The 12,912-nt window shown below is 39.4% G+C and overlaps 1 protein-coding gene across 1 annotated transcript in view; it reads left to right on the forward strand.

The window, feature by feature from the left end:
• DNAH6 (dynein axonemal heavy chain 6) overlaps positions 1 to 12,912 on the forward strand; it is a 418,858-nt gene that overhangs the window by 331,791 nt on the left and 74,155 nt on the right. Inside the window, exons 58-61 of the mRNA XM_077476093.1 lie at positions 637 to 704; positions 3,011 to 3,191; positions 3,270 to 3,449; positions 7,473 to 7,706. Coding sequence (XP_077332219.1) covers positions 637 to 704; positions 3,011 to 3,191; positions 3,270 to 3,449; positions 7,473 to 7,706 — 663 coding nt within the window. The remainder of the gene's footprint in view (positions 1 to 636; positions 705 to 3,010; positions 3,192 to 3,269; positions 3,450 to 7,472; positions 7,707 to 12,912) is intronic.

Raw genomic sequence — 12,912 nt, forward strand, 5'->3', positions numbered from 1 at the left:
GTGTTCCGACAGCTTCTCCTGCCCCTTCTGCTCCAGGACTTCCCTGCCACCGACCGCGTGGTAGCAGAGACATTGCCAATGACCGTGTAAAGGCAATGTTCCCTCAAAACTCTCCCCGGGCCTCCTCCTGTGATCCCACCCCCCCCCTTGGGGGTGTGATCCTGTGGATGTCTAGCACTCCATTCCTCACATCACCCAGTCGACTTCTCACCCCCAGCAGCATGTGACCTTGGCATATATAGGAGGCCCGTCCCCTGCCAGTGCCAGTTAGGGATTAGTCAGCATTCCCACATGTACTGCCAGCTCTAGGCCCAGTCTCCTCTTGCAGAACATCCTCCTTGAAAGCAGGGGAGGTGCCTCAGAGTGGAGCCCAAGTGGTCACGCCCACTGCTACTCTAAACACTCCCAGTCCCAGAATCAAAACAGAAAGGCCTAGCTTGCAGCATAGGCCTGCCTAAATATGCCTGTGCTGAACAAACCTAGTAAAACAACCCTTACTAGCACCTACCTTCTGGTAGAGGGTGCTACACAAGTATATTTACCAGTTGTTTCCTGTATTACCAATACAGACACTTTGGCTTCTGATATTTCATAATACCTTAGCCTTCTAATTTTAATCTAATCTTTTTTTTCTAGGTGTGCATTAAAGTGACTGTAATCAATTTCACTGTGACCAGATCTGGCCTTGAGGATCAGCTGCTAAGGTAATTTAGATTTAAATATACCTTGAGTCCAACCCTATATAAAAAAGATACGCTTTACATTCTAAAAACCCTTGATCCCCTATCTCAGTGGTTCTTAAACTCCTGTCCTCGGGACCCACTAACAGGCCAGGTTTACAAGATACAGTAACTGAAATACATCAAAGGTGATATTTTTTGCTCTTCAGTGATTGCAGTATTCTAGTCTGCATCTCTCCAAGGTAATACCTAAAATCTGGCCTGTTAGTGGGCCTTGAGGACAGCAGTTGAGAACCACTGCCCTATTTGACCCAGAGGAAGGTAAAAAAAAAAAAACAATTTCAATGTAAACCATCACTATAAAGGGTACTTATTTGAAGTAGCATTATAAAAAGGCACCTAAACCATTCTGAACCGCCAGACATCTGCAACCTATAGATTAAAGCAGAACTCCAGAAAAAAAAAAAAGAGAAAATACATCCGATATGTTCATTTTCTCAGCTTTATAGAAATCTACAAAACAAGCAACGAATTGAAAAGCTGAAATATTTCTCATCTTCATTTACCCTGTGGTCAAGAAATGTTTGTACTTGAATTGGCGCATTGTTACTCTGTATAACTGTTTTAATATTGTGCATTACACAGCAGTGCTTTCACTGTTTATATTTCTATAAATTAAAATATCAGTGATAATTGGGTTGATTTAATAAAGGCAAATAGACTGTGCACTTTGCAAATGCAGTTGCATTAATTTTCCACAGGGCTTAGTGAATGTGGTGAAGCTCTGCTGATTTCCATCATCCAATTAAACGCAAGCAGAAATGCAAATTTTTTTTGTTTATTTTTCTTACACCTGATTGGGTATTCTTCACAAAGTGAAGCTTCTACATTCTCTAACCTCTGGGGAAAATAAGTGCAACTGCATTTGCAAATTGCAGAGTCTATTTGCCTGTAGTAAATCAACCTCACTGTCCATTGCCCTGCCATTTAGTAGTGGACTTTATACAGTATAGCAGGGTTCACTAAATGGCAGACTGTGGGCCGTGCCACTTATCAGCCTGGGTATTCTCTCTTTCTGGTCTCCCGCCATGGCTATCATCCTCACAGCAGGTGGGGATGGGGGGGGGGGGGTGATGCATATTGGGACAGACAGTGGGATTCAGTAATCACCCGCTTGTTAATGTAATAAGTTGGGCAGCTCCTGCCCTCTGTCTTGATTTGGAGCTCCTCCCACCTCCGTCTGCTGTGAGGATGATAGCAGTGTCCAGGCAGGAGACCAAAGAGAGAGAATACCCAGGCGCTATGTGCCTCTGCCCTGGTAGGACTGTGCAGGGGAGGATGAGTGATGAAAGGGGAACTGTTATATAAAGGAGGAGAGGGGGGGGGCTATGACTGCAAGGGGCACCGTGATGTGTACAGAGGGCACTGTGATGTGCAATGTGTAAAGAGGGCACTGTGATGTGCAATGTATAAAGGGGGCACTGTGGTGTGTAAAGGGGACACTGTGTAAATGGGACACTATGATGTGTAAAGGAGAATTGTGATGTGTAAAGGGAGCACTGTTATGTGTAAAGGGGACACTGTATAAAAGGGCACTGTGATGTAAAGGCTAACTAAGGACTGTTATACTGCTCTAAAGGAGGGGACTGTAATGCTAAGGTGGTCTGTGATGTAAACGGGGACTCTGGATACTGCTGTGCAGAGGGAGCTGTGATGTTAAGGGGGGTTGTGATGTGAAGGGGGCACTGAGGACACCAATATACAGGGGGGGGGCAGTGCTGTAAAAGGGGGCTGTGATGTGCTATAGCACAAATATGAGATTTGGACCTCTGCCATAAGAACATTTTACAAACTGGACCCCCATGAATTTTAATTCAAGGCCACTGATATAAAGTATAAGACAGTATTACTGCTATCATGCAATATTCTTCTGTACAGAACCAACAGTCTGCTGCCAGCTGCACATCTGCCCGTGCTATCAGAAACCAGGAGCATTATAAAAAATGGAGCTTGTAGAATTAGTATGCAAGCCATTGAAACGTTCTGTCCTAGGCCAAAACCTTAGTGGCTTCCAACAAATGATCGTTAACTGTGATTTAACATGTGTAGGAAGATTAATAAACAAAGGTTTTTCACAATTTTTGAGGGATTTTCAGGCTATGTCGTAGTATGTTTTAGGGGACTACACAATCTGGAAAAGCCTTTTGACACACTGAGAAAATCATCATTTATCTTCTTGAGTTACAGTATATTTAATTTGTGGAAACATATATCATATGTCATGTGTAACTATGTGTGTGAACGTACTAATTATGATATTACATTTTTAGTGATGTTGTAAGGATTGAAAGACCAGATCTAGAGGAACAGAGAAACCAGCTAATTATCCGCATAAATTCTGACAAGAACCAGTTAAAAGCGATCGAGGAACGGATACTAAAGCTACTTTTTACTTCAGAGGGGAATATCCTGGACAATGAGGAACTCATCAATACCCTTCAAGAGTCAAAGGTCAGCTGTTCATTCACCTGTTGACTATGGACTCTCTACTTGTATCTTGTGATCTAACTTTTTTGTTTGGGTCTGTAGATAACTTCAGGTGCTATCAAAACTAGACTACAAGAAGCTGAAGCCACGGAACAAAAGATAAATGCAGCTCGAGAAAAGTACAGGACAGTGGCCACCCAAGGGTCTGTTGTGTATTTTGTCATTGCCAGTCTCTCAGAAATAGACCCGATGTATCAATTCTCATTGAAGTATTTCAAACAGGTAAGTTAAATATTTATAGAGATTATATTTTTCTCACAACATCCATTCAGATTTTTGTCTACATATTCTAGTTCTACAGAATGTCCATCAGAGCGTAAATAGAGATTGTCTAAAGGGATAGAACTTCTGTCTGGTATTTATTGCTCTTTCTGACTGAATTTAGGCCTTACTAAATAAAAAACAAAAAAAAACAAAAACACATCCTATTTTGCATAAGCCTCTTACAAAGAAGCTAGATTTTGAGGTCATGTAATGTTAATTGACAAGTCAACTTGTTATACCTAACTTTCACATATTTTAATGGATGCATCACCATGGTAACAGGTGAACAGTATTCATGTCTCACAAGAATAGATACTACTGAAAGCATGCATTAATGTATTTTTTAATCCCAGAATGTACCCTATTGCACAGTGTTTCACAACTCCAGTCCTTAAGGTGCCCCAACAGGTCATGTTTTCAGGATTTCCCTCAGATAAAACGGCTGTGGTCATTACTAAGGCAGTGAAACTATTTAAATCACCTGTGCAAAATAATGGAGAGCCTGAAAACACAACCTGTTGGGGCGCCTTGAGGACTGGAGTAGAGAAACACTACTATTGCACCTGATTTTGAAAAAGTACCGGGATATGAATTCCAGGAATCTTCCATGTGGTCACATGACAAATCATGGCCCCTGTTGTCCTCTTTAGCATGGACAGCAGGCAAGCCTGCTAATGAGGCACACTCAGGGGGACAAGGGGACCCACATAGCAAGCAATTGAGCTGCAAGTTTGAAAATAACTTGCTAAGCTATTGCTTGACTTGATAGGCTTCACAAGTTTATTGCACAATTGCAGTAAGTCCACATTGCATGACTCCAGATCAATTTTCTTTGCAAACATTCTGCAAGTCTGCTGCAAGTTCTGGTTCAGATATATTAATGCAATACTCATTCCGACCACAGGGTCACTGTGGCTGAATTTTCATAGATATGTGCACACTGAAATATTTAATTTCGTAATTTAGTTTTCATCCGAAAAATAAATTTATTTAGTTACTCCCAAAATTCGTTTTTTATTTATTTTGTTCTATAAAAAAATGCATTTGTCCGAAAATCCGAAATAATTAAGGTTGAATCTGTCATTGAAGGCTTATCGTGTCTGTTGAATGTTCTAAGAAGATTTGACGGAGCAGCTAAACTGTACGACGCCGCAATCCTACATTTCCTGTTGAATGTTTTGCCTACAAGCTATAGTATAATTCTAATGTTGTATGACGCTAGTAATAATTATATTTATTAATTATTATTACTAGTCAACCAACATTAGAATTTTTCTATAGCCTTTGGGAGCGGAGCATTTACCATAAAGGTCTGCTCGCGGCGACTGCTTCGTCGAATCTTCATGTCAAATCTTTTCTCTCTATGTCGAATAATCTTGGACTAATAGAGATAGGTTAGGCACATTGGACCTTTTTTGCTATTGTCTCTACAATGTCAAATCTTTTCTCTCTATGCCGAATCTTTTCTCTCTATGTAGAATAATCTTGAACTAATAGAGCTAAGGTTAGGCACATTCAACCACAGGTTCAATGGACACAGATCGCTATTGTCAGCATCATGTCAAATCTCCTATCTATATCGAACTGTTGCAACAAAAACGAAAATAAAGCATTTGTTTATGTCGGATCTTTCGGTTTTTGGATTCTGCACGTTTGTTATCGTTTGTTAAAGCGATAATGAAAATACCTGAAATTTGGACGAAAATTAATTCAGATGAAAATGAATGCACATGTCTAAATTTTCATGCTGTAAACTTGCAGAGCTCTTTCAGTAGACTCACCACTGCAACGTTGTTCTTGCTAAAGACTTGATATGCAAATTTGCTACAAATTGCAAAAGTGTCAACTTCAACTTGTGCTTCAAGTGCTCTGCAAGTGTACAACTTGGCATCGAAAATGTGCAGCAAGTCAACAAAACTTACAATATAACACTGCCACAAATTTATGGCAAGTTATCCTTGCTATCTGGGGAGGAGGTTGGGCTCATAGATAACAAGTTGAATAATGCGAGTTGTCATTCATCCTTGAAGAGGACCATTATTGGTATTGGATGATGGAGAAGATCCTTGAAGGCAACTCTGAGGTGTGAATAAAGTGAGTAGAGATTTGTTTTTGTTTTTTTATAATTGAAGGGAGAGAGTGTTTAAATAAAAAAAAAATACTGTACATACATTTCTGCTTCAAATATGACACTTCCAAAATATTCTAAAACCTTTATAACAAGATTAGTTCCACTTGGGGAAGAAAAAGTTAAAAGTGAGCAGCTGCTGACTTTTAACATATGGACACTTACCTATCCAGGGAGCCTGCGATGTTTGCACCCCAGCTGTCAGGTGGTGCCACTGCCATTCATCGTAAGGGAAACTGGCAGTGAAGCCTATCCTCTGCACTTTCTATCTGGCACTGTGTCGGAGGAAGCAGGAGGGGGCCAAACTTCCGAGGCACATTGCTGCGGTGCAGTCTCATGGAAGTGGAGAAGGGTACCTGTCAAAAACAGATACCCATTCCACCCTCCCACCTGAAAGGTGCTAAATATGCCACCTTTCAGGGTGGGAGGGGTGAAGCAGATAAGCGGACGTTTCACTTTTGGGTTGAACTCCACTTTAAGTATATGTGTTCTATAACGATGTGACACCTTTTAAAAGGAATTACAGGTACCGATATTTTATATATACAGTAGTTATATTGGTCCAGCTTGGTATGCATATACTATTGTGCAAAAATCATACCAAGCAGTGTAGAATGAGTGGTGCCAAATACTCAGTGAATATGCTAATAATACACACTCAAATGTATCCAATAAAGTATACACATAACATAAATAACATTGATTGTTACCACTTTAAACTATAATAGCAACACCCTGTGAAGTGAATAATTGCAACAAATTAATGAATGAATAAGTAAATGAAGTGTCCAGTTTTTAAACACAAAAAGTCCCACATTCATTAGATTGTGACCAGTGAATCAATTGTAATTTTAATTTATAAAGACTTACAGGAACACTCCTCCACCACACCGTCGTGACTGTGACTTCAATCCTCTTATGTGCACACACTCACCAGCTGTTTATGACTCACACTGCCGTGTTTGGCTATAGACGCTTACATCCTCTTTTCACAGGGATTTATTCCTATTTTTCCTATATTTATTTTATAATATTTATTTACAGTGGCAGCAAGTTTTTTTGTTTTGTTTTTTAGTGTAAGCGCAGTGGTGATACACAGGTGTGAGGGCGGAAGTGTGTATTATTGTTTATGCATATACAATACTTGGCCAATGCCCCTGGAAGCTGGGAATCACTGAAGCAGGCACTGCTACTACACTGCTACTCCAGTGATCTCCACTAGCTTCCCAATCCAGTGCCCTGCTGCATTGTAGACATAGGAAGTTGGCCGCTTGGCATGGGTGCCATTCAGAGAACAGTTTCCATTTACTGAATGCATGCAAACCATTCTCTGACTCGCGCTCTTGCTGGATGGTTGACCTGTGTTCAGAATGCAGCAAGGCAGCCACTTGGTGTGGGACTCCACCTAGTGGAGATCACTGGAGTAGGGGTGTCTCAGTGATTTCCATCCTCAGTGATCAGCCAAGTAGGGCATATACATAGTTACACTGGTCCAAGCTAGACCAATCTGGTATATCCTGCCTGGAATTTCTCGTTAAGCTTTAGTAAAGAAGTAGCAATAAAAGTGGTGCTTACCATAGTGTAAACATAGCTACAAATGAAAAAAATATCCCTTTATATAATTCTGAAATTTGTCTGCTTTCAGTTAGCACACATCACACACCATCATTGCTCTTTGTAATACTGCAATGAATAATCCCTTAAGTGAAAAATGTGAACTGTATTTAAAAATACAACTGACAAAATATACTATTTTGTGCCTCTTCTATTTGTATGCTCTGCAATTACTTGGAACTCCTTGAAGGTATGCTTGTGCGCATTTTCTGCTGACATATTTTTTCTTTTCTTTTCAGTTATTCAACATGACAATTGAGTCTGCTGAAAAGAGTAATGATCTTGACACCCGTCTAGCAACCCTTCTCAAGCAAACTCTTTTTTCAGCTTATACCAATGTTTCACGAGGCCTTTTTGAACAGCACAAGCTTATTTACAGCTTTATGCTCTGCATAGAGACCATGCGACAGAAAGGAGAAATCACTGAGTCAGAATGGAATTTTTTTCTGCGAGGGGCTGCAGGCTTAGATAAGGTGGGATTTTATTGCTTTTAGTTCAGATAAATCTTCTGGATGTTTTCATATCTCAATAGCTTGAATCAAAACCTATGGCCTGAAGGGAGGAATGTGTTCACATAACGATAAGCTTAATCTTGTGCATCAAGCCATTAACCCATAAGGAAAACTTCCTAGCTCCCAGTGTTTGTTATTGAATGAACCGACTGTCATTGAGAAAATGGCTCTATATATAAGGCATAATGCAGTCTGTTTGAACCATGTAATACGTCTAATGCAAAAAAAAAAAGTCTTGCAGGTAGCATGCTGAATCAAACCATCGTATAAGCATGACCTGAGGCTCAGTAAGAAACAGAAGAGCTCGGATATGAACTAAAGCTACACTGGCATTTGTGAATTTGCTGTATAGCAAGAGTAGAGGAGTGCATTGTGTAATGAAATGAGCCAAGTAGAGGTTAAGGAGGAACACTCTGTCCTCTCTGATAGCATTGCTCAGAGCATCATTTCATCATATCAGTGAGGCAGCCTATTGAAGTGACGCTCACTGAACATCTTAATTGGGCACACTGCAGTTTCTCAACTAGTGTACTTCATACAGCTCCTGGGGTACCTTAATTTGTTTAACCACTTAAATCTTTGGGCCCTTTTCTCCCGTAATCGCTCTGGGTCTCCGAACATTTTGTTCATTTTGTAGATGTCTCATTTCCACACATTAAACCTTCTAGTGTTTGTAGCCTACCCTAACATATTATATATTTTCTTCAGGGCAGATCAGGCTTTAATTTGGTAGCACATTTATATAACTTTTTTTTCCGATTTTTTTTCAATAGTCAAACATTTAAAAAAAAAAATCTGTAATTTTTCCCAATGCAACATTTACATAATTTATGCACCCCCAGATATTTACCCTCCAAAACATAGTTACATAGTTAGGTTGAAAAAAGAGTCCATCTAGTTCTACCATAAAAGTAAATAATGCAATAAAAAATAATATTAAACAATCCCATATACCCAATCCTATACCCACAGTTGATCCAGAGGAAGGTGAAAAACCCCAGCAAAGCATGATCCAATTTGCTACAGCAGGGGAAAAAAATCCTTCCTGACCCCCAAGAGGAAATTTTCCCTGGATCAACTTTACCTATAAATGTCAGTACCCAGTTATATTGTGTGCATTTCGGTAAGAATCCAGGCTTTTCTTAAAGCAATCTACTGAGCTGGCCAAAAGCACCTCTGCAGGGAGTCTATTCCAAATTTTCACAGCTCTCACTGTGTAGAAACCATTCCATATTTGGAGATGAAACATGTTTTCCTCTAGGCGTATAGAGTGCCCCCTTAGTATAGAATAACTCAACAAGTTCATTATATGGACCCCTTATATATTTGTACATATTTGTACATGTTGATCACATCCCCCCTTAATCTCCTCTTCTCAAGAGAGAATACATTCCTGATAGCTGAGTTCCCCCATGCCCCTTATGAGTTTGGTTGCCCTTCTCTGCACTTTCTCCAGTTCCCTGATATTCTTTTTCAAAACTGGTGCCCAAGACTGAACTGCATATTCCAGATGAGGTCTTACCAATTATTTGTACAGGGGCAAAATGATATTGCTCTCTCTGGAGTCCATACCTCTCTTAATACAAGAAAGGACTTTGCTCGCTTTGGAAACCACAGCTTGGCATTGCATGTTATTATTGAGCTTATGATCTACCAAAACCCCCAGATCCTTCTCCACTACAAATTCCCCCAGTTGTACCCCCCCTAGTACGTATGATGCATGCATATTCTTAGCCCTCAAGTGCATAACTTTTCATGTATCAACATTAAACCTCATATGCCACATAGTCGCCAAATTGCATTGATGTCAGCTTGTAAATTTGAGACATCCTTTAAGGACGTTATTACACTGCCTAGTTTGGTGTCATCTGCAAAGACGGAAATAGTACTTTTAATCCCAGACCCTATATAATTTATAAAGATATTAAAAAGGGTCCCAACACTGAACATTGGGGTACACCACTGATAACCTTAGACCATTCAGAGTAAGAATCATTAACCAATACTCTCTAGATTCAGTCTTTTAGCCAGTTTTCTATTCATTTACAGACTGATATTTCCAAGCCTCTAGACTTTACCTTACACATTAGCCGTGTGTGGGGAACTATGTCAAATGCTTTTGCAAAATCCAAGTATATCACATCCACAACCACCCCTCTGTCCAAGGTTTTACTTACCTCTTCATAAAAAGCAATCAAATTTGTTTGACAAATTCTGTCTTTCGTGAACCCATGCTGTCTGTTGCTTAAAATATTTTTTTTCCATCAAGAACTCGTGGTCTTTTATTAAACTCTCCAGTATCTTCCCGACTATAGAACTAACAGGTCTATAGTTACTTTTTAAAGACTTTATTCCCTTTTTAGAAACAGGCACCACATTTTCTCTACGCCAATTCAGTGGTACCATTGCAGTCATTAACAAGTCCCTAAAAATTAGAAACAATGGCTTTGAAATTACAAAGCTCAATTCTTTTAGGATCAGTGGGTGGATGCTATCTATTCCAGGTGCTTTATTGACCTTTATTATGTCTAAATATTTCTGGACCATATCACTTTTGAGACATTGTGGATCATTTGGAGCTATGTCAATACCATCCCCATTATGAACTTGAGCTCCCCCGTGCTCCTTTGTATACATGGAACTGAAGAATGTATTTAATAAATTTGCCTTTTTCTTGTCCCCAGTCACCCACTCTAGATTATTTTGTAAAGGGCGTACATGCTCAGAACTGACATTTTACTATTAATATATTTGAAGACTTTTTTGGGGTTTGTCCTACTATCTTTTGCAATCTGTCATTTGTTTTGAATTTTTGCGTCCTTGATTTCCTTTTGACATATTCTGTTATATTCTTTGTAACATTTAACCACTTCAGCCCCGGAAGATTTGGCTGCTCAATGACTAGGCCATTTTTTGCAATACGGCACTGCATTGCTTTAACTGACAATTGCGAGGTCCTGTGACGCTGTACCCAAACAAAATTTATGTAATTTTTTTCCCCACAAATAGAGCTTTCTCTTGGTGGTATTTTGGTGGTATTTTTTGCGCTATAAACAAAAAAAGATCACTCAATTTTGAAAAAGAAACACAATATTTTGTACTTTTTTCTATTATAAATATTCCCAAATTTTTTTTTTCTTCAGTTTAGATCGATATGTATTCTTCTACATAGTCTTGGTAATACAAATTGCAATAAGCGTTTAATGATTGGTTTGCGCACACGTTATATTTATATAACTTACATAGTTACTATAACTATAGTTATATAGTTATAGTTATTTATTTTTTCTTTACTAGTAATGGCGGCGATCTGCGTTTTTTATTGAGACTGTGACATTATGGCAGACAGATCAGACACTTTTGACACATTTTTGGGACCATTGACAATTATACAGTGAACAGTACTATAACTATTTACTGTGTAAATGTCACTGGCAGGGAAGGAGTTAACACTAGGGGGTCAATAAAGGGGTTAACTGTGTTCCCTAGTGTGTGTTATAACTGTAGGGGGATGGGAGTGACTGGAGGAAATGACAAATTGTTGTTCCTAGCTAGTAGGAACTCACAATCTGTTTTTCCTCACAGATCAGGGATTTGTGTGTTTACACACACACACACACATACGTCCCTGTTCTTGTTCTCATGCCCACAATTGCAAATGGCCAGTGGTAATCGCAACCACCGGTCCCGCGCATCGGCACCCCCGCAGAGCAGCGACGGTTCGCAGGATCATGCCGACCTGCCACAGTATAATGACAGTGGCTGGTCAGCAAGCGGTTAAGTGACAATAGTGTTCCTTCGTTTTTATATTTTTTAAAAGCTCTTTTTTTTTGTGTATAGCTTTTTTAACTTTGGCCATGAGCCACATAGGTTTTATTTTTAACCTTTTAAACTTATTGCCCATGGGAATATACTTTGCAGTGAGTTCATAAAAAGTCTTTTTGAAGAATTCCCATTTCTGTTCTGTGTCCATTAATGACAATATTCTCTCCCAGTATAAGTCCTGGAGAGCAGCCCTCATCCTTGGAAAATTAGCTTTCTTAAAGTTAAGTGTTTTTGTCTTTCTAACCATCAAAGTGTTAAAATTAAAATGGTATCACTTACAGCACAACTCCCAGTAAAAAAAGTTTTCCCTCCCAGTGCCCCACTGCAAGGATTAAGTGCTCATTTTGTCCAGGGGAGAGGAGAAAGCCAAGAGAAAGATACTCATCAGATCCTCCACTCCACTGGCAACTGGTGCTCCTTGTGATCCAGCGGTGGACTTTTATTGGTGTACTCACGCCCAAAGCAGGTATATGGAGCCTGCTCTGAGCTTAATGTCAGGAATGGTCCACTGCTCAAGACCCCTACAATGCAGGGGACCAGTCTTGTGTGGGGAGGATTGAAGGATCAGGTAAGTATATCTCCCTTCATCTCTCCCCCTAAAAATAACCCTTGCAGTGCAGGCACTGCCCCTCTGCAAGGGAAATTTTTTTTTGCCTGGAGTGCAGCTGCATGTGTGATTTTTGTGTAACAAAATGGAATTGTAAGGCTTAATTGCTCAAACTGAAAAAATAGTGCCATATAGTATATTGTAAATGCCAAAAAGAGTGAGAAACTGCATAACCCAAGGATACAACTGGAGGTGTCACACCTTTGGCTCATATAACTGGTCTTATAGTGTCCACATCCATAGGAGCAGTGCACCCCTGTTCATGTTACTGCATATTTATTGCCACTATTGGGAATAATTTGACATAGGACCATATCGTTTTTGTTCAAAGTACAAATTAGCACGATGGTGACTTATTAAAAGGTTTGCAGTTAGCAAAAATCCAAATAATACTCTGATAATTTCTGTGTGCATTTGCTGCTTGCGCCATTAATGCAAATGTCATTCATATCATCCGACACCTTTGGGACTTGCAGATTAATCTGGTAAGGGAATATTTTAGAAATGTATTTTTAAGAAAAAAATATGAATTCATTTTTGTTCTTCTTCTCACGCTAGTTGTGGTTGTTTTGATAAATCATATTATAATATATAGAATTCAAAGTAGATAATGCGTGCCTAGAATACTAGTACAAAATTTGGTTAGGTGGTACAAATCTAGGACAAGATCACTTAATCAAAAATAGAGCAATGTGAATAACATCAGGAGGATGTAATAATATTAGGACAGGGCAG

Source organism: Lithobates pipiens, unplaced genomic scaffold, assembly GCF_037356315.1.
Source record: "Lithobates pipiens isolate NorthernLeopardFrog02 unplaced genomic scaffold, aLitPip1_a1.2 Scaffold_13, whole genome shotgun sequence".
NCBI lineage: Eukaryota > Metazoa > Chordata > Amphibia > Anura > Ranidae > Lithobates > Lithobates pipiens.